Source organism: Rhodamnia argentea, chromosome 1, assembly GCF_020921035.1.
Source record: "Rhodamnia argentea isolate NSW1041297 chromosome 1, ASM2092103v1, whole genome shotgun sequence".
Classification (NCBI taxonomy): Eukaryota; Viridiplantae; Streptophyta; class Magnoliopsida; order Myrtales; family Myrtaceae; genus Rhodamnia; species Rhodamnia argentea.
In genome coordinates this window covers 16,771,250-16,794,450 of record NC_063150.1, presented here as the reverse complement: position 1 = coordinate 16,794,450, position 23,201 = coordinate 16,771,250, and the positions used below count along the sequence as shown (strand labels likewise).

The 23,201-nt window shown below is 38.5% G+C and overlaps 1 protein-coding gene and 1 pseudogene across 1 annotated transcript; one reads left to right on the top strand and one right to left on the bottom strand.

Moving 5' to 3' along the window:
• The window catches only part of LOC115730966, a 42,157-nt pseudogene extending 28,670 nt beyond the window's left edge, over positions 1–13,487 (top strand).
• A 792-nt stretch (positions 13,488–14,279) lies between these two features.
• LOC115733469 lies at positions 14,280–19,826 on the bottom strand. Its single transcript, XM_048271662.1, has 11 exons — positions 19,668–19,826; positions 19,441–19,524; positions 18,711–18,806; positions 18,532–18,607; positions 18,358–18,450; positions 18,134–18,216; positions 17,919–18,026; positions 17,645–17,782; positions 16,567–16,672; positions 14,866–15,074; positions 14,280–14,734 (listed from the first exon to the last, which is right to left on the bottom strand). Exons 1-11 carry the CDS (start codon positions 19,734–19,736, stop codon positions 14,666–14,668), a joined length of 1,131 nt encoding a protein of 376 aa, XP_048127619.1. The 5' UTR covers positions 19,737–19,826; the 3' UTR covers positions 14,280–14,665.
• Between the last annotated feature and the right edge of the window lie 3,375 nt (positions 19,827–23,201).

Genomic DNA, 23,201 nt, shown 5'->3' with positions numbered 1-23,201 from the left:
CATGTTTACAAATTGAAGAAAATGAATAGAATCTTAGTCGGGTTGTTCCATGGACAATATATTTTGAAGGGTCTTGTACCAACAGTTTAGGCGGAGCAAGTTTGGTGTTGATCTCTCCTACGGGAGAACAAACAAAGTGTGTTTGTAAGTTAGATTTTGAATGCTCTAACAATCAAGCTGAATATGAGGCACTAATCATAGGTTTAGGAATATTGATTGACTTGAGAGCACGGTTCGTTAAGATATTTGGCGATTCACGGTTGGTGGCTAAGCGGGTAAAAGGAGAATGTTAATGCTCGAATGAAAATTTGAGTGGCTATTATTATTTAGCCAAGAAGCAATTAGATCGGTTTAAAGATTATGACATAGTTCATGTCAAAAGAAAAAAAAATCATGAAGCCAACGAGTTAGCACAGATGGCCTCAAGTTATAAATTATAAAAATAGTTGGCGAGCGTAGCAACCACCATTATACTCTCTATTCCTTCCATTGAGAAAAGAGAGATACCAATAGCGATCAATGAAGTGGTCTGAGAAAAAGATTGGAGACAACCTATCATGGAATTCTTGAAGAATCCCGATTCAAGAGACCAAAAGCTAAGGAGATAAACTTAGAAGTACATGATAGTAGGAGAAGAACTATACCGAAAGTCTTCAAATGGATTGCTGTTGCAATGCTCATGTGAAGATGATGTAAAGTTGGCCATGGCAAAAGCGCACGAAGGCATATATGGAGCGCATCAAGCTGGAATTAAGATGAGATGGTTATTGAAGAGATATGGATATTTTTTGCCAACGATGATGCAGGATTGTATTGATTACGCTAAGGCATGTCACTCATGTCAAAAACATGGACCACCGCAACATGTACTAGCTGCTAAACTCCATTCTATTATAAAACCATGGCCGTTCGGAGGATGGGCGATGGACATAATAGGCAAGATTTATCCACCTTCGTCTCATAAACATAGTTTTATCCTTCTGGCTACGGATTACTTTACAAAATGGGTAGAGGCGGTTCCATATAAGAACATTAGTCAGAAGACAATAATTAAGTTCATTGAGGAGAACATTATCCACCGTCTTGGCTTACCCGAGTCAATCATTGCATATCAAGGAGCAGTTTTCACTAGAAGTGAGGTTATGGAGCTTGCTCGGTCAAGAGGAATTAAGATGATGCATTCCACGCCATATTATCCGCAAGCAAATAGACAAGCTAAAGCTACCAACAAAGTAATGATAGGTTTGATCTAGAAGCACTTGGAGTAGAATCCAAGAGAATGGGATGTCTTACTGTCAACAGTATTATGGGCATATTGAACCTCACGAAGATCAAGCATTGGTGTCGGTTCTTTTATGCTCACGTATGGACAAGAAGCAGTATTACTAATGGAGATCACCGAGCAATCCTTAAGGGTACAATTGCAGAGTGAAATATTGCCCGAGGATTACGGGGATTGGATGTACACCAATTTGGACGACGTTGATGAAGTTCGTGTAGATGCTTTGGACCAATTAATTGTGCAAAAGAAGATGGTAGCTCGAGCCTTTAACAAGAAGGTCAAAACCAAGTAATTTGCTATCGGTGACTTAGTATGGAAAACAATCCTACCATTCAATCACCAAGATAGGGAATTTGGTAAGTGGTCCTCAAATTGGGAAGAACCTTATTTAGTTACCGAAGCATTTAGTGGAAATGCATACATGCTGATGGATATTAATGGAAAGGAGCTATCACGTTCTATCAATGGAAGATTCTTGAAGAAATATCATCCATCGGTCTAGAAAACACAAGGAAATTGAATTAAAGGAAGTGGAAATACATTCCAATCTTGATTACAAAAGTTCTCAAGTCTTTAACGAGCTTAGAGTTCTTTGTTACAAGACTAGAATGTAGCTGCAGATTATCCTGAAGCTCAATTCGACACTCCTTAAGATAGGCAAGACGGCGTAAATGGACTTGAAGGACTTCAGATATTTCCTTGGCATCCCGAACTATCTGACGGTGTCGACTTGATAAATGTTCGACCAAGATTTCGACACAATTTATGTCTTCTTCTAGCAACCTTGCTTGGCTTCCTCCCAAGATAAGATTGGAAAGGAAATTGAGAAGGCTAAATGCCATGTCAGCTTCATACTTTGATTGAAATATAAGCATCCTCAGCCCAAGCATATTTTTCCCTCAAGGAGCATAATAGTGAAGATTCCTCTATAATCTAGGATTCAAGGATTTTAGTCTCGACAAGTGAAAGTTCAAGATCCCAGATTTCCCCCACGTTGTGCCTAAATTCATCTAGGCTAGAAGGAAAGAGAGAACACAACTCCCATACCAAATCCAAAAAATAAGAATCAGCAGATAGAAATAGTTTGGATTTGAGGATGTATGTCGAGTCGATCACTTCTAGCTCGTATTCAAGATTTAGCAGCAAGGAGTAGTACCCATGTGAGAGTAGCTCATACAATCGTTTCCACAAAGAGCGATTACCATTGGGAGTTCGACTAAATGAAGATAACTCTGCAAGAGGAAAAAGAGGTCAATCGCTGAACAAATAGAGAATCCCTAAAATGGTGATAATGATCTAGGGCGTCGAAAGCGGAAAAGGAACAAGCTTGAGCCTTCGGAGCCATGGAGTAGTTTGGATAGGTGCAAAGCAAAATCGTCGGGAGTTGAGAAAGCAGAAAAGTAGAGAAGCAATGAAGAAGATGATGAGTTTCGAAAAAGCAAGTCCAGGGGCGAGATGTCCGATTGTATGGGGACAGCTGTATTTATATCGGGACGATATGAAAAGAGTTGAAAAGGCAAGCTTGCGAAACGAGGCAACCAAACGGCTGCTAAAATGAAAAGTAAGTGACTCTTCATCATTGGCATTTAAAAGAATTAAAACTCTTTTAATTCTTTTAAAAGGGGGCATTTGTTAACACCAAAATAATAACAAGTATCGAATGGGTGTCATCATCAATATGTCCTAAAGTCGGTAAATAAGGAGCGACGAATGACTTTCCGAAATTTAGTAAGTTGGCCGTAATATGCCGAAAGTTGCAAGAACTTGATATTCGGGAAGTGGGTAGCAAGGTCATTGAGTCCAAGATTCGATAAGTGGTCATGATTCGGGAACTTTCCGAAAATCGCAGAAGGTCAATGATGGAGGGTTGCGGGCGTAAAGAGGGCCATGGAACAGCTAAGTTAGCCACATCAATGGGAAGTTACAAGCAGGAAACGAAAGTAATAGGCATGAACGGATCATGGGAGGTTTTTCAAAAAGATTTAAATTCAAAGTCATTATGGCAGTTGAAGATTAAATTTTGGCAGACAAAAGCAATAAAGAACATGGGCAAAAAGGGGTAGTTATTGAAGGCGCCAAGATTAAAGATTTGAAGACACAAAGATAACCGACTAAGCAATTATAGGGCGATAGGAGATACAAATATCCAGAAGAAAGAAGAGATCAACAAGATGAACACACATCCAAAAACACTCAATTTCCTCTGCAATTTAACTTGTGTCGCACTTTAAGTTTCTTGCACTTTCAATTCTAGTAGCTAAGTTTATTTTCTAGTCATGTACTGCTTTCTTAGGAGTATTAAACTTAACTCGAACCTTTGTTGATCTCAAGTCCACTTTCAATCCATCTATTTCAAACCCATTTCCACACCTTCTCTTTGTGATCTGTTCTTCATTAGATACCTCCTCGAGAATTGAACCACATAACCTTATTAATAAAAACCGAAGAACGAATTTCAGTGAAAGATTTTCCTTGTAAAAAAACAAGCGAAGACATTGTAAAGCAATTGAAAATGCTATTTCTTCTTTTTCTTTTGGAAATTTTTATGGTGGTTTTTTGGTGGAAGTATATGTTATGTTGTTCTTCGACAAGTTCATACCAAATAATTTTCAATTTCTGTTTTCTGCCCAGATTCAAGGGGGGTACATGCAAGGTAACAAAAGCCCCAGCAACTGGGATGTCTTCTCACACATACCAGGTTCTGTCTCAATTTTCTGTTTCTTCTCTATTTGTTTATTTTCCAGGAAAACAGTAGGACTATAGGGTCACGGCTCCTATGAAACCAACACAAGAAAATGACTTCAGAGAAAATTATTTATTTTTTAGGAGTTTGAAAAGCAGAATATTCCGGCCTGTCAAAATCAAGAAAGCCGAAAATCACTTTCCATTCGGTTTTGTATGAAGCCTACATGTAATTGGAAAACATTAGGTAAGTTTCTTTTTGTGAATTAGGACTAATGTATGTGTAATGAATTTTGCATTTTTAAGGTAGTCTGTCTATTTATTTATTTTTTATGGGAGTTGGTAAAGTCCTCTTTTTTTATAATTGTCATTGAGCAATCATTTGATTAAGCAATAGTTTGACACGAGATCGTCAGTGGCCAGCTAATAAAATTTGCTTATACTGTGTGGCAGGAAAGATTGTATGACGAAACAATATCGAGCTATGAAACTGATTTTATTTTTTAACAATGATAATGTGGCAAAGTCTTATTATTTATTTGACAATATTCCAGGGCTTAAGTACACCCCAAATGCCATAAGTTGTATATGGCGCTCATTTTAATGCCAAAACTTTCAAATCGATCACTTTAGTGCTAAGTTTTTGTAACTTCGATCACTTCAGTGCCAAAACTTTCAAAACGATCACTTTAGTGCTAAGTTTTTATAACTTCGATCACTTAAGTGTCAACTTCTTTTAAAAACGATCACTTTAGTGTCAAATTCATCGAGCCATGTCATCTCAAATATTAATAAAAAATACCACGTGTCGAATTTTCGGCAAGCCATGTTAGCTCCGGCACTAAAGTAATCGTTTTTAAAAGAAGTTGGCACTTAAGTGATCGAAGTTACAAAAACTTAGCACTAAAGTGATCGATTTGAAAGTTTTGGCACTAAAGTGAGCGCCGTATACAACTTATGGCACTTGGGATGTACTTAAGCCCAATATTCCGCTTAAAATTCGTAATGCAATCTCACAATATCTTTGACATATATAATTGAATAATAAAAAATTGCCTAATCGATCCTGAGTCTATTGACATGTGATAGACTTGCCTTTCGATGATTAGGCAAAATAGAACATGGAAGCGACGCTGACGTGACGGATGATCATTATAATCTCTTTTTGGTACTTGACTTCCTCTATGCTCTCATTAAATCCTCATTTAACAGCCCAAAATGTCATAAAACTAGTTGATGTTTAAGATATTGCTCTGATTATGGGTGCACATGATTTTAAGGTATGCAAAGTAGGTTTCGGGTTTCAAAAATTGGAGAACCCGTCCTGACGGGTAAGTTTTAGATTTTAGGTAGAACCTAGAACTTATAACTCTTAAAAAAATTTCCTTTTTCTTGATGTATGTATTTGAGCAATCCTACAATACTCTATGGCATCCGATGATAAGTGTGTAATTCAAAACCACTAGTCCGAGCTTCCATTTCATGCGATATTATTACTGAGATTTTACTTTGTTAACGTTTCATATTTATTCGTGTATCTAAATATGAGTTACGATCATTAGATTGTAGTAACAAATAATAATCATTAAAGGTGATGATTCGCGACAATCTTTCAATTAAAAATACACGTGGAACATGAATAGACCTTAGAACCAACTCTAAAACTTGTGACAAGGTAAGTTCCAAGTTCCAAAGTATCAAGGGTAGGCTTTAGGTTCCAAAAAGTAAGGAACATGTTCTGACGGGTAAGTTCCGGATTTCAGGCGGAACCAATGCAAAATTTGGACTAGAAGCTATCCTTAGCCCTTATTGTAATTGTAAATTGAACCTAGAAAGCTTTGGGTACTCATAGAAAGATTAATTTCCTCTAACCAAAGCTTGATTATTTCTTAATCTCATGGATATATATCAATGTGCAACAGGAAGCTATCGAGTTGATGCATAATCTCGAGGTGGATGCATACAGATTCTCCATATCTTGGTTTAGAGTTCTTCCTAGTATGTAATTTCATTTTCATTTTAAAATGATTATCTTTTCTTATCAGTTTAACACCATATGGTTGCTCAAATTTTGTGTCACTTTCAACTCCAGAAGGACGATTTGGGGATTTCAATTCAGAAGGCATCGAGTTCTACAGCAATATCATTTGATACCCACACTGTAATTTTCGCATTTCCTTTAAGTAATATCATTCATTAATTCAAAAGTAACATTTTCTTAGTACCCTCTTGGAGTGCATTTTTGGCATAATGTTCAATTTTACCGTTCATACACAGTCGTTGCTCTGAAAAAAGATGAATTACCCATTCTAAGTATTTGTAATCTGTTCTTTCGAATAAGGTATAAAGACGTTCGTGACGTTGAACCATTACGACATTCCACAGCTGCTAGAAGATCGGTATGGTTCGTGGTTGAGTTTCGAAATACAGTAAGTAAACCATTCGCCTCCGTCCTTTCTAATCTTCATCAATACGACGATCCAATCAATTCCCACAGTTTTACATTATGTGTTCCAAAATTATTTGTAGGCTGGACTTCGGCTACTTTGCACAAGTCTGCTTCGAAGCTTTCGGAGATAGAGTGACGTATTGGACCACATTCAACGAGCCTAACGTGTTCATCTATCATGGTTACCTCTCGGGAGCTTACCCGCCGGGCCGGTGCTCCTACCCGTTTGGCAATTGCTCCTACGGCGACTCCACTCTCGAACCCTACATTGCGACCCACAATCTGGTGTTGTCCCACGCCACGGCCGCTGAAATTTACCGGAAGTATTACCAGGTAAGTTAAGAGTTACGAATTGATTCTTTTTTATGCAGTAAATGGCTCTATTACCAAATTTACCGTCACCGTCGTGCGTTCAAGAGATTTAGCGTAAATGAACAAGAAAGAACAGAATTAGACTAATTGCCTCTTTAAGCTGTGAAAGCGAAATCATCACTTCATTTCTTACATACTTCAAAATGAAAACAATTGAAGTTGTCGTCACTTGATGTTCTCATACATCCAGGCTCTATTCATAATCTCATAGCTTCATCACAAATCTTACTTTTTTTTGGGGGAGAAACTTACATACATGTCCTTTTGTTTTCCGTGACGAGCTCTAAGATATACTATGTAATTATTGGACCTAAACCGAAAAAAAAAGGTTCATAATCAGGAAAAGCAAGGCGGAATGATTGGGATAGTGATTTCGGCTCCATGGTTCGAGCCGTAAGATGACACTCCGGCCGTTCGTGTTGAGATATTAACGCGGAAACACTAACGGATCTTGCAAATAAGTCAATACGAAATCACCAGAAAAATTACGATGAACAATAAATGACACCAGAGATTACGTGGTTCGGTCCGAATGTCGGTACCTACGTCCACGGGAAGAGCCAGCAATATAATCCACTATAATCGCAGAATCAAAGTTACAATCGCTCATGCACTCGAGTGTTTCCCGCACCTAGCTTAAGCCCAAAACAAATCCACAAGCCATATCTCACAATCTCTCACAGAACTCTCACTCAGAAAGACTCACAGAGAGAAATAGATACTCGTCTTGTTTGCTCTCCAAAACGGCTGAACAAAGAACATCAATGACGTTCTTTTCTTCGTTTTCGTGCGGCTTCAAGAAGCGCCCTTTCTCTGCTTCTTTTTCCCTTCGTGCGGCTTTTTTTTTAAGATACGAAGCCATTGTGCGGTTGTCCCTTTCTTATATGACTATTCTGCAAGAGAGGGATAAAGCAAACCCCTCTTTCTTTCTCTGACAAAGACCTTTTTTTTTTTTTTGTCCTCATAAACTAATATAAATTCTAGGATATGTGAGTCAATTCTTTGTCCTCTAGTGACTTTCTTTGATCTGTACATATCCAAAGAAAGTGTCTCCCTCCTGCACGCAACATACAGAAAGCTCAAGAAAAGTCAAACGGTTAGAGATAAATATCAATCCCCTTCGCCCGAATAATCCAGATTTGCGCGAGATACTCAAAAGATGCGCAACAGATTTTGGACAAATCAAAATCTTCCAATGAGTCTCTATATACGATTCAAACTCGAGACACTAACTTAACAATCTCCACCTTAGCTCGACGTTTGAAGCCAAGTCATAGTACCTCATCATCCATGACGGCTCTCCCAACGCCCCCGCGCGCGTTCACTCACTACAAACGTCCATCAAGCTCAAGTAGAACTTGAACTTATTTAGAGAAATGAAATCGGTCCACATGTCCACAAGATTATCCACCGCTTGAAACTTATTCACAGCTACATCCTCTCTTGATATGCTATATCTGATGCAGAAATTTCGGTTACCAATGAACTCGATTCTCCAGCGATATCTCCGACTTTTACCGAACACCACATCAACCGAATGTCCTATGTCAACATCACTAATCAAGTCATTAGATCACACCGCCTCTTCAACTTTTTCTGTTGTTACCATGTTTCCAGCCTCGGTCGTCAATGAGACTATAGTGTCTCCCAACGACGCTTTCCAACTCATAGTATAACTAACAAAAGTAAAGGCATAACGCCTTCGAAATCGACTATCTTTCGGGTTCCCTACATGACCCAGGTTCACAAACCTAGTTACCGCCACACTACCCGAACTACATTCTCCAAAATATACCCCAACGTCCGTCATCCCTAATAAAATCAGGAGGATCCACTTCACATCATCACAATGTATATCCGGATTAATCATATACATTTTTCTAATTGCATGTAATAGATCAAGCTCGGTACTATCCATGGCATAACTCGGATAACCAACAAGACTAACAAGTGAAGCATGGGACAATTGCTCCACCTCCATCCAAGTACACTGTGACAGACTAGACAATTTATAATATGCACCAAGCAGGGTACTTACAAAATTTTTTTCAATAGTCTCTCTCCGTTTCTCCATACCCAAAGCTGTCTCTACTGCACCCAAACCGTATATTTTAATATCCGTATACAATTGTCGCTCTATCTCATCCACTTCTGCCGACCACCTCGAAGCTTCATCAACTATGACCTCGGAACAACCTCAACTTGTGGAAGCTAGCGACTGGCCTGTCACATCGTTGTACTCGAACATCTCTAGGCTCTACCGAAGCTCCACTTTTCGAACACCGTCCAAATCTTTCTCCTCAATCGATCCCTTACTCCTCTTCTGAAACAGAGCAGATTCATCAAAGTAACATCACTGCTGAACATAAACCTGGGTGAATCTTTCTCAATGCACCACACGTATCCCTTCACCCCATGTGCATAGCCTAGGAATATGCACTTCTTTGCCCCCGACTCAAGCGTGCCATCACTCACACGAGCATAAGCAGGACAACCAAACACTCTCGGTTCGATGTAATCAATAGGCTTACCTGACCACATTTCCTCGGGAATTTTCCAATCAACTTCTGGTGATGGTGATCTGTTGACTAACCAACAAGCAGTATTAATTGCTTCAGCCCAGAAATCTTCATCTAATCCAGCATTGGAGAGTAAAGAGCAAGCTCTCTACAATAAATTTCTGTTCATTAGTTCAGCAACTCCAAACAGCTGTGGTGTATTAGCAATAGTGTGATGTCTCACCATGCCTTCCTCTACGCAAACCTGACTAAGCTGATCCGAACAGAATTCTAGCCCTTTATCAGCTCTCGGGCACATGATCTTTCTTCCTATCCGCTTTTCGATCATCGCCTTCCATGACTTGAATCGACCAAGCACCTCACTCTTGTGCTTAAGAAGACAAATCCAGACTTTTCTTGAAACATCATCAACTAAGGACAATATATATCTGGCACCTCCCTTAGACAAAACTGGAGAGGGTCCCCATAAGTCCGAGTGTATGCAACTTACAATCTCTAAGGTCCGGTGAAGCCACCGAACTTCACTCTCCGCTGACTACCGATGTCACAATGATCACAGAAATCCAGCTTCTCAATTTGATAACCTCCTAGTAGGCCCCTCTAACTCGTAACAACCATCTCCTTCTCACTCATGTGTCCAAGTCTCATATGCCATAACTGTGTTGTATCCTCACATGAAGTATCGGAGAATCTATTAGATGAGCCAATCACCGTCTTTCCCTGGAGTAGATATAACCCGCACTCTGTCTTTCCTTGCATCATAATAAGAACACCTCGAGAGACCTTTATAACTCCACCTTCAGAAGAAATCCGATATCCGAACCTATCAAGAGCACTCAACGAGATAAGGTTCTTTCTCGGTTCCGGTACATGCCTCACATCTGTTAACGCTCGCACCACTCCATTGTGCATTTTAATCTGAACTGTTCCGATCCCCACTACTTCACAAGCAACGCCGTTCCCCATAAGCACCTTACCACCCTCCGTTCACCGATAGGTAGTAAACCAATGTCTATGAGAAGTCACATGATAAGAACATCCAGAATCAAGCACCCATTCATCCCCCGATGAACTCGTGGCAACCGTTAACACAACATCGGCATCACTAGAACTACTATCAGCTGTGGTAACAATATTACCATCACCCGCGGGCTCCACCTTAACTCCTTTACCCTTATACTTCGGACAAGCTCTCCTATAGTGCCCTATCTCTTACAGTGATAACATTGACGGTTCGGAACATTGGACCTCGATTTAGAATGGCTCTTCCATCCGTTATTTCTAGACTCTCTATGTTCATCTCTACCACGAATGAACAAACCTTGCGCACTACCTTGCATCAAGTTATCTTCTCGTAACTTCTTTTGCCACTCCTTAGATAATAGAGCAGACTTTACCTCTTCCAAGGTAATCGTAGTACGCCCCTGCAGTAATGAATCCATAAAATGCTCAAAAGAATCTGGTAGAGATGCTAACAACATCATACCTTGTTTCTCATCGGGCAAGGCCTCGTTGACGTTCTTCAAGTCCATCATGAGTTTGTTAAACTCATCTAAGTGGCCTCTGGTAGATGTGCCTTCAGCCATTCGAAACCGAAACATCCTCTTCAGCATATACAAGCGATTGTTCAAACCCTTCATAACATAGAGTGCCCGGGTTTAGCCCACAATGCTGCGGCATCCTTCTCATCGCTATCTCTATCAACACCTCATCCGATAGGTGCAACATGATTATACTTCTCGCCTTCTTCATTAACATGTCCTTGTCGAAATCATTCATAGTTTCGGGCAACTCATCCTTGCCCTCTAATGCCTTAGCCAAACCTTGAGTCGTTAATAACGCCTCCATCTTGAGACTCCATAACCCAAAGTTGTTCCTCCCATTAAACTTCTCAATCTCAAATTTCGCTCCAAACATAATTGCAATAACAGAATTTCCCGACAATGATCAGACAAGCAAAAGCCCCAAATCAACTATAGAAACTCTAACCTGGCTCTGATACCAATTGTTGAGATATTAACACGGAAACCTAACGGATCTTGCAAATAAGTCAATACGAAATCACCAGAAAAATTACGATGAACGATAAATGACACCAGAGATTACGTGATTCGGTCAGAATGTCGGTACCTACGTCCACGGGAAGAGCCAGCAATATAATCCACTATAATCGCAGAATCAAAGTTACAATCGCTCATGCACTCGAGTGTTTCCCGCACCTAGCTTAAGCCCAAAACAAATCCACAAGCCATATCTCACAATCTCTCACAGAACTCTCACTCAGAAAGACTCACAGAGAGAAATAGATACTCGTCTTGTTTGCTCTCCAAAACGGCTGAACAAAGAACATCAATGACGTTCTTTTCTTCGTTTTCGTGCGGCTTCAAGAAGCGCCCTTTCTCTGCTTCTTTTTCCCTTCGTGCGGCTTTTTTTTTTATAGATACGAAGCCACTGTGCGGTTGTCCCTTTCTTATATGACTATTCTGCAAGAGAGGGATAAAGCAAACCCCTCTTTCTTTCTCTGACAAAGACCTTTTTTTGTCCTCATAAACTAATATAAATTCTAGGATATGTGAGTTAATTCTTTGTCCTCTAGTGACTTTCTTTGATCTGTACATATCCAAAGAAAGTGTCTCCCTCCTGCACGCATCATAAAGAAAGCTCAAGAAAAGTCAAACGGTTAGAGATAAATATCAATCCCCTTCGCCCGAATAATCCAGATTTGCGCGAGATACTCAAAAGATGCGCAACAGATTTTGGACAAATCAAAATCTTCCAATGAGTCTCTATATACGATTCAAACTCGAGACACTAACTTAATAGTTCGTCTGGCTGTCCAACCATCTTTAGCGTTCTTTTTTGCATGGTACATAATTTATCAAGAACTCTCCCCTCTCCATCTTTGTTTCTGCCGAAACTTGCTCATTATTCTCTATCAATTACAGGTTTGTAGACCCCTTAGAATATGGAGATTACCCACCTGAGATGCGTCAAGTCATAGGATTGAGATTGCCGACTTTTTCGGCGGAAGAGCGGAAGAAACTCCTCGAGGTGAAGTTGGATTTCATCGGAGTAAATCACTACAAGACTCTTTATGTGAAGGACTGCATGTTCTCTTCATGCACTTCGCCTTGCTCTCTAGGGGACGTGTCCGTGTATCTCACTGGAGAAAAAGGTGGAGTTTACATCGGCAAACAGGTAAGAAACATAAGCACATTTGCCTGGACATACATATATACGATTTTTGCGAAACTTAACAGATATATATTAAGTTCAGCGTATTGTCTCGAGAGATAATGTCGGCTTAATTTGAAGTAACTAGTCAAGCAACTTACAGTTACTATAGCCATATATGGTGAACAAGCTTCGGATGCAATCAGCTAATGATAGACAATTCCATTTTTAAGACTTTTGAGTCCATTTAGCAGCGTTCTTAGGCGTGATTTTGAGTAGATTTCCCTGTCAGGATTATATGTTTTTGACTAACAGTTGATCACATTGCAGACCGTGATGCCAGATTTCTTCGTCGTTCCAAGGGGCATGGAAGGGATCGTTACGTTTGTCAAAGAAAGATACAACAACACGCGCATGTTCATTACTGAGAATGGTATTGTGTCAACACAAACAATTCTAAACCGAACCCTTTTTCATCATCCAAGTTTTCCAAACAAGATCATCAATTGATTCCACCTATATAAAGAAAGATTCATCGTCATTTTGCAGGGTATGCGCAACCTACGGGTGCGATCCACGATTCGCTAAAGGACAGAGAAAGAATAGAGTACCATGAGAGCTACCTCGCCGTCTTAAGTGAAGTCATGAGGTATACCTAGCGTTTCATCCGGTATTGAATGCCTTCAGTATTCCTGAATTAACATCAAAATTTTCTGATGATTGAAAAAGTACACCAATTTTTGTCAGATTTGCTCAGAGTCATCTTCTTCTTTCTTTGTTTGATTAATTCAGAAAAGGAGCAGATGTGAGGGGATATTTCATGTGGTCTCTGCTAGACAACTTCGAATGGCTACACGGGTATTCGATACGATTTGGGCTGCATTATGTGGACTTCCAACACTGCGGAGAACACCCAAATGGTCAGCGACGTGGTACAAGGAGTTCCTCTCTAGAGACAATAAAATTCAAACGACTCGGAAAACATCCACCTACAAAATGTAGCATCGGGTTTATTTGACAGAATTATATTACGTTTGCAATAATCGAATACATGTGCGATATAGTCTTAACATGATCGTGTGGTAAGTCTCGCAGTCCTAATTTTTTGGGGAAAATTATTTGGAAAGCCCTAAATTTATTGTGCAGCAGTTAATTCACTCCTAAACATTTAAATTGTGTTAATTTAGTCCTAAATATTTTGACGATTAGACAATATAGTCATAAACTTTTCAGAAATGCTTGCCAGACTCCCTATTTGCTAAAATTGTTTGAGTGATGGTTCATATGCTTTGGTATCATATGAACCAGCGGCTGTGATCTGTATGTTCCTGGCGAAGTGTGTTGTTCTGAGGTGTCTTCGCTTTGACACGGCCTTGTGTTTCGGCACCAAATTCGCGCAACCACCGTTGCATGTCCTTCGATGCCTGCAGGGAAGTTCAGTGGAATAATAGCTCCAAATTGAGCGCCGTCACTGAGCGAGGGTCTCAAGGTTGATGGGACTGTTCATACAAGAGCATCATAGGTTTTCTCCGAGCAAACATACTATATAGGACGAGACTGGTACAACGCATGATTCGTTGGATCTCATGGCTAGTCCCTAGCCAATATTATACTCCCACATGCACGTAATGTCTAATGGCCAACGGTTAGTTGCATCTTTTGTGTCCAGTTGCAAGCATAATAGACTGCGCATTGCTGCCCGTTAAATTAGATTGTGTTCCACATAGGAGCAGAACTATTTTTACCAATGGCGGAGATGTAGTATCAGAGAAAAATCAGAGAGGTACGACGAAAAGAGAGATTACGGAATGGCCAAGCCAAAATTATTTTAGTCAGCATCACATTCATATAATGGCCATAGAAGAGCACAGCAATGTCGAAAGACGATCATATACAACGCAAACAATGAAGACATGAACAATAATAGTATTTCTCATGACTTCAAGGTAATCTCTAAACCTCCTGTGTCCAAAAAAAAAAGCCCATTAGCTACAGAATGTCCGCTCGGGACCAGGAGAAATAAGGAACCCCCATTCAATATGGTATATGTCAACGTACGATGAGCAAGGGGTCACGATACATCATCATCATCGGACAGAGATCGCACGGCACATATAAACAGGCCTAGCTTTGGCAGATCAAATAAGCTAATCTTCTCGAAGATGGTTGTCTCTACTGCTTATTTTCTTAGTCAAGCTTGACATTCGAATACAGCAGGGTGTCCTTTGTTAGAGGCATATTCAGAAGGAGATAGATCTGCACATAAGCAGGAAGGAGTGTTAAAACAGGCCTCCGTAGAAAGAAAAGGTGGCTTTCGGGCAATGAAAAGTACTTGGCAGCGTAGCTAGAAAACAAAGTAAGGGGCACTTCAAAGTGATGAATCTTACCCCCAAGAGAGTGGAAATAAGAAGAATAATCCCGGTTACCCAAGCAAGAGTCCGTCTAACTAACACCACTCCAGCTTCAGTTGCATTTGCCGAGCCTTCAGCTTCTGCCAACCATCGCACTGACGGCCGAGAAGTAAAAGTCACATCTAACAAAGAGTCCGACTGGGAAGAGGCCGCATTGCCCAAAAGTATTACTCCAACAATTTGACCTGTCCATTGCAGTATGCGTTGCGTGTTATGAACCAAAATTTTAAGACATTTATATAACATCGGCTACTCAACCCATCATCCATGTGCATGGGTAAACACATTCATGGTTGTCAGAATCACTAATGCCAATATGGAATGTGGAGCTGCAATATCTTCTTTTGGAAATTCCCTAATTACCCACTTGTTTCCACTTTTTCTAACCAAAAATAACTTACTTTCTGTCAGAACATAAAATCTCATTCAAACTTTATAATATAGTGAAAACATTATATATAAGGGATAATAACACGAAAAACCCCAAACTAGTACACTTGTAACAAATTTACCCCAAACTATTTTTTTTATTACCAAAAACCTCAAACTAATACACCTATGACGAATTTACTCCAAATTAGTACACTTGTGACAAATTTATCCTTCGTTAGTTTTCGTTAAATTGGGTTAACACTATGAAAAATCTCAAATCGATATACATGTGACAAAAAGAGTAAAAACTCTAAATTGGTACACCCGTCAACTTTTACATGTCATCCAATTTAATAATTTGACGGTAAAATTTAACGAAAACTAGAGGGTAAATTTATCACAGGTATACCAATTTGGGGTAAATTTGTCACACGTATACCAATTTGGAGTTTTTGGTTGTCAAAAAGATAGTTTGAGGTAAATTTGTCGCATATGTACCAGCTTTGGGGTTTTTCGTGATATTAACCCTAGATACAAATCTACATATCTATATAGATATTTTTTGAAAGGTTTGAAGTGTTCCTCATTAAATAAAAGTAGAAGTGTGCGAGCCGCAAGATTTTTTTTCTTAAGAAAAAGGGCTCAAAACTATAAGTCACTCCGGATGGAAAAAGTACAGATGAGAATGAATGAGTGCCTACTTCAAGATTAATAACAAGTTTGAAATATCACTTCATTATTGTCATTATTCAGAAAAGGAAACTAACTAGATCATGTATGCTGGGGTTCACAGCAAAGGAATTGAATGCACCACTTGTGATGAAAGTGGTACATTAGGGAAAGCTTAGTTAGTTCACTAATTCAGGTGATGGCACACTTTCAAGCATTTGTTAAAATCTCATAAAAGACTATGATAGTCCATTTAAGCTTTTTTTTGTTCAAAAACTGCAAAATTGACTACTTTTAATCAAATCAACTAATAACAATAGCAATTCAACTTGTCTTCAATGATTCCGAAAGCCTAAATTAAGTTTGAGATGCAGAAGGTTTTCTTTTAGACAAGCCTAGACTATATTTGTGTTGGTATTTTTGAAAACAAGAATACCTTGTGGGCTTGGTCCATTCCTCAATTTTGGTGATCTATGTACCCAAAATCGGAATGATGATCTAGGATTGAGGTTTTCGCAGTCGTATAGAGATGCCATTAACATTTTCTAGCATCTGAGTCGATTGCTTGCTTACATTAAGTTTCTCATTACTTGACTTGTTACCAAGAAGTAAATTTTATAGGTAAGAAAAACTGACCTTTATATGCTTCCTGCAAAAGATTATATGATTTGGACAAGGTAGCAAGCAATACAAGTAATCCTTGTTCAGCAACACCTTCAGTTCCATGCTCCTCTTTTAAGACCTGAACCAATAAGGGCAAATAACCTGTGAGGACGCTAATTACAAGCACACACGTCAGCTAAAGCATTACTGCATGATGGACGGCTTCATTTCCCTTTCTTCGGTCTTGGGGCGTGTGTGTGTGGTTGAATCAGTCACTCCATTATTCCTCGAGAGCTTAGTCCCAAAGATAGTAAGTACAGAAAATACACAAGCAGCATACTTCAGTATGAAGTTACATTGCTACATCACAAGCCTGACAATAGAACAGCACAAATGTTTAACACACCTTTCTCCGTACATACTCTAAAGCATACTCGTTGCACACCCAAATCAGACCACGGTGACAGAAAATCAATCTTTTTTTAATCCCGGTCAAAGCACCATCTTAAACCAAAAGGAAACATTCTTCCATTATTATGATACCCAACATATCAATAGGGAACTCCCAGTAAAAGTATCTAAAGAAATCACACTTCCTCATGATTATAAATGGAGGAATAGCATCTTATGCCATACTCTAAAACAGCAGCCTGTCTCACGAGAAAACTGAAAACTGCCAAAGCAGAAGCAGAACTGCAGGTTCTTAAAAAAGTTTTGTGCTTCATTGCATCAATAAGAGTGCAGTTCAAGAATGGTATTGCAATCGTAAAACAAGTTACCTTCTTCTTTAGTGTTTGGGCATTATACATGTTACAAAACATCAGTTCATAAGTCCCTTAAAAAAAACATATATCTAGGAATGAGGACCTTCCCCTAAAAAATGAGTTTTAACAAGGCCAAGATAAGTTCTCCACTGAGATCCACTTTCAGCATATCTAAGTGCATCACTAACTCCAATTTTGACATAATACCACAAAAATTCACGTCAAGTAAGAACTAGCTTCCACTACGAAGCAATGCACCCTCATTATTAGCAGGCCTCTTGGCTTTTACAAACACCGTCTCACAGATAATCTCAAAGAGAAAAGACATATCGAAAGTAAATTATTACCTTAATACCATCGAAACAGCCTTTGATCAACTCGGAAGGTCTTCTTGTGCCTTGTGAAAAATCTTCATGCATATCAATAGCCCTTCTTACACCATTAACAAGAGACATAAGACTAGCTATGTATTTCCTAGCTGCTTCCTGCAGAAAAGTAAGAATGTACCCTTTGCGGATTAGAGAGCAAAACAAAAAAAAAAAGTGATTTAATACTATAACTGAGAGGTATCATAACTTAAGATAAGGAATGCGAGTAATTTTTTGGATTCTGTAAAAAGACCTTTGACATATGGAGACTCATCTTTGCGCCATTTCCTAGAGGGAAAGTCAACTCCCCTTCTAACGATTCCGACATATCAGTGACATAAGATCCACCCATCCAGGAAGCCTAAACAGATGCAGAGTTTAACTCATTCATTAACATAATAGTGCAGAACAAAAAAGAAAGAAACGAAAAAATAAAGCCAATACAGGGATTCTCAACTCCTAACTTACAAATTTTCCAATTTCATCATCACTGAGAGATGCAAAATCAGATGCTGAGGACTCATCAAGGGAAACTAACAATGCTTCTTCCTCTGCAGTAAAATAAATAAATGACAATCCAAAAAAAAAAAAAAAAAACCAAGAGTATTTAGTAGGATGGCCTTATTCTTTTTTGTTTTCCCTTTTTGCTTGGAAAAAAGTACCCTTATCCATTCTAACAAAGAAATGGGTACCTGGGAGTCGAATTTCAGCTTTATCTGACCCAGAAATAACCTTGTCCATGAAGGCATTTGTAAATAGATTGGATTTGAACAAGGGAAGAAGATCTACAAAGGAAATGGGCATGTTATAGCCAAATAAAACACTCAAGACTACAGATTATGTGGAAAACAAACAGCCAACCAGACCTTCAACTCCTGTCACCTCCAAAACAAAAGCAGCACGAGGTCTATCGAACGGATTCGGCATGAGAACCTCATTCAACTATGAAGGTGTCAAAAATTTGTCAAAGACATCTTCACTAACAAAATTGACATCAAGAAAGAAGCTAGAATCGTCATATTTTATGAAGGAGCAGAGATTAAACCTTGGAAGAACCAGTGGCTGAAAGTGAAACAGGGGGTGCCAAGCCAAGTAGTACTGACACTGCAGCACCAACTTCAGATGGCGACACTGATTTGAACTGCCAAAGGAGTATGATATTTAGAGTCAAAGAAATGTATGCCAACATGTACATATTACCAAAGCTAATAAATCCATAAAAAAAAAAAAAGCTAGATAATTGTCAATTTTAGTACAATTATGGATGGATAACTGAACAGCAACTGAATTATCGCAGACTTGCTAATTACTAGTAAATCACAACTCCCGACTATCCAGATCAATGGCACGAGGGAGGGTTCCAGGAAACTTACCATTCCAAAATCATTCCGCCAATAAAGCTCAAAAGAAACAATATGGTCGGATCACTTTTGACTTAACAAGACTCATCTCGAAGTTCAGAGTCGACAATCCCTTTGACCTACACGCTATCAATTTCGCTTACCTGTTCTTCCAACCTCTAGTAGAGACTTATGTACAATAACTACAATCAAGCAGATATTGATTATTTATCAATTCGACGGAAGGCTAAAAGTTCTATTCCACTTCCCCCTTTCTCCCAGCAACCAAACAAAGCTTAACACCATCGAATTTCTCAGCATAACCAAGCTACAAGGTCAACAGCGCTGAAATCCGGTGGCAAATAGACCTTCGGGCGAGCAATTATCCATATAAAATGAAAGGCGGAGTTAGCCATCACTCTAGGATTGAATTACCTCAGAAGCATCGTCAGGGGATCGATGCCGCAGATACTGGTGATTCGAGCTATCCACGAAGAAAACAGAACCGCCAAGTTCAGCCTGGCGAAATCAACAATTCATTCAACAAGCACAAGCACGCAGATCGATACGGTGGCAGGCAAATCGAGAACAAAGCACAAGATCACCCGAATTGCGAACTCGGGAATCAGCGACGACGGAACGAATGCTAAACCGCGACGCACCTTGGTGATAAGGGAGAGAGAGGAGGAGATGAGGAGAAGCAGAAGACCGCTGCGAATTCGCATTTCCATCCTCGATTGTCACAGAGAGAAAGAGACAGAGAGATTATGGTGAGGCGATCTTGTTTTGCTGGGTTGGAGAAGAAGGAGGAGGGGGAAGCGACGCCGTTTGGGAGGAATTCAGTTGGGCCGAATCTTTCATAGGCCCGATTGCAGAATTGACTTCGGCTTTGGACTTGGACATCTATTTTTAACGCAAAAGGACATCAAAAGTGTCAATATTTATATGCGATGTTTACTTTAATGTCAATATTTTTTTTAGATCACTTAAGTGCAGATCGGAGAAAAAGTGATTACTTAAGTGCCAATTTTGGCCAAACAGTACACGTGACATTTTTTCATAATTTTTTTATATTACGTGGCAATTATTTAAAAAAAAATAAATAAACCACATGGCGTCTATTTGTAGTCCACATGCCTTCCACGTGGACTGTTCACCTTAAAAATAGTTAATTTTTTTAAAAAATAAAATTAAATAGAAAATTAACTTAAAAAAACAAAAAAAAAAAAAAAAAGGATGCAGAAGTTGCGGCGGCGAGGGCTCACAACCCTAGCCGCTACAACCGCTTCCCCTCTTTTTTCAATTTAATTTTAATTTTTTTAATATTATGTAGATTCTTTATTGATTTTTAATTTTTTTTTTTTTTGCTAACTTGGAAACTCCGACAAGCCACGTACGTGCCACTTGAGATTTCCAGATAGGCTCATCGAGTTGGCACTAAAATAATCATTTTTCAAAAAAATTGACACTTAAGTAATCCAAAAAAAATATTAGCATTAAAATGAGTGTCGTACACAAATATTGGCACTCCTAGTACCATTTTCCCTATTTTTAACTATTGTAATACTTGGATTTTGAGTTTTTTTTTTTTGTTCAAAATGTTTTGAATTTTGTTTAACATGAAATACTTTTAAGGGTTAATGCCATAAAAATCCCAAACTAGTACATCTATGATAAATTTACCCCAAATTATTTTTCTAACCTCAACAAACCCCAAATCGATATAGTTGTCATAAATTTATCACAAACTATTTTATTTATCACCAAAAACCCTAAATTGATATACCTATAATAAATTTACCTTAAACTGATTTTTTTTACCACAAAAAATCCCAAACTGGTACAACTGTGACAAATTTATCCTCCGTTAAATTGAGTTAAAACCATGAAAAGTTCCAAACCGATACATCCGTGACAAACATAGGGTAAAAACTCCAAGTTACTACATCCATCAATTGCAACATGCATACAATTTAGCATTTTAACGGTTAGATTGAACGAAAACTAACGGCGGGTAAATTTATCACAAATATACCAATTTGGGATAAATTTATCACAAGTGTATCAGTTTGAATTTTTTTGTGGTTAAAAAATTAATTTTAGAAAAAATTTGTTACACAGTACTAGTTCAAGATTTTCCGTAGTGTTTACTCTACTTTAAAACCTCTCAAAATATCCGCATTGACATGTGGATTTATGTGTACACACATTGAATCAATCTATTTTTCAGAGTTGTTGAAGTAATTGCTATTTTTCTTTCCATTTCACATTAATAATTGGTTCGGTGAAAACCCTAATTTGGCACTAACAACAAACGTTGTGTCACCACGTCATGACTAAAACTAACCCAATCACACGTGTCATTTATCTAGCAGAGAATTTGTAAGTTCTTTTGTTTACATTGACAATGCACCTTAGCCAAGATTCGTATTACTAAGAAGAAAAGAAGCCCCACTTCGAGGAACAATAAGAAGAGTAACGTCTTTTCCATCGGGTTCTTCTTCCCGTTCGGCTTCCGATTGTTCCTTGAAGCGGAGCTTGTTCTTTTTCTTATGATGTATTTATTTCACAGAAAATTCAAGATTTAAAAAAAGATTCAAAAAATAATTGGTTATATCATCTAAAAAAATTACTCATTCTCTTGCCTCAGTGAGTTTTTCTTCTTTATAATTCTTGTCTTTTTCTTGCTCCTACTTTTTTTTTTTCAATTAAAATTTCTTGGCTTTTTTGTTTTATTTTTATTTTTATGTCTAGTCTATTTTTGATGTGGCACCACGTTGTTGCAACATACGACATGCCACGTTAGCCAAATCGACCACCCGATCGTCAAAAGATGTTGATTGCACCGGATTTAGAATGTTGAGGACTCCATCGTACTTTTTTCAAAATTTTATCTGGATTACAAGTTAAAAGGAACCTTTATTTTGTAAGAGTACACAAAAAAGTTTCTATAAGTTGAGATTTGAGGAATTCAAGACTTTTGGCCCCTCGCCAAAATGGGATTGAGCAAGCATATTGTCAAGAGAAGAGCAATCTCTCACATCTTGAATTAAATCAAGAAAACCCTAGTTACTTGTAATCCAGATAGCTAAATCGCAAATAAGACAATTATCGTAATAAGTATTTTTAAAATATTTTTTTCATTTCCAAGGAAAGCTCATAAGTCAATTTTATCATGTGTATGTGAATTGAGTGATGGTCATAATGAAAAATAAGAGAATTGACGTAATAAATAATTTTCAAAGCATTTTCATTTTCAAGGAAAGCTCATAAATCGATTTTATCATGTGTATGTGAATTGAGTGGTGATCACCATGAAATTTGTAATGCCTGATTTGATTAGATAATGGCTGTACATAAAATGGGTAACGACATATAAAGTGCACATTTTTTTTTATACTTAATGGGTGGCTCAATCAATGGATGGATTTGCATCACGAGGCTTCTCCTGGCATGTTACATTTTTAGTTGCACATTTTATTCGCCTATTAGTTTGCAAAACATTAATAAAAACAACGTGCTTTCGTACTTCGAAGAAATCTACTTTACTACAGCAATGAGCATAGTGAGGAAATTTCATAATGACTTTTAGAATTCTTCAATGCATTTATTTCAAAAACTTTAACAAGTAGTCAAAAAAGAGAAAAATAGAAAGAAAAATAAAATAAAATTATTATTCGTTGGACCCATGCAAAAATAACCTCAAATAAAAAACTACAAATTATTTTTGAGAAACGGTAATCGAAGACAATGAAATCATGCATTTGAAATAATACCAAAAAAGCAAGACCAACCAACCACATGCCGACTCTCTCATCTGCACTGTCATGGCTACCATCGAGCTTGGCTGTCGTGAGAAATATTGGAGGAGCGGGGCGAAAGTAATAGTGAGTGCTTCCTCTCGATGGCGTGTCATTGCATTCCTCGACCAAGTGCCGTTAGCAAGTTGTTCATCGTCCAACTTCTCATGTTGTAATGCGATGGTCAGAGACTTCATCGTAATCCATCCAGTAGGAGCTCAACACGTGGAAAGGTTGTCCTTGTGTTCATGTCATGTATACCCAATTTCTCGATTAGTTGTCCGATGATACGAAGCATTGATACAGAACAGCCGTGATCCCTACCATTCTGGAATGGGACCAGATCGGAGGCAACACATCGGACACATGAGGAAGGGAATGGAACAGTCATGATCC

What these genes read in the sequence shown, in the direction of transcription:
- LOC115733469 (XM_048271662.1), bottom strand. Translation starts at nt 19,736, where the DNA reads ATGGAAATGCGAATTCGCAGCGGTCTTCTGCTTCTCCTCATCTCCTCC. An exon ending in CTCTCTCCCTTATCACCAAG is followed by an intron (nt 19,525 to 19,667) that starts GTGCGTCGCGGT and finishes TGATTTCGCCAG; the next exon opens with GCTGAACTTGGCGGTTCTGT. An exon ending in GGAGGTGACAGGAGTTGAAG is followed by an intron (nt 18,451 to 18,531) that starts GTCTGGTTGGCT and finishes TTTCCTTTGTAG; the next exon opens with ATCTTCTTCCCTTGTTCAAA.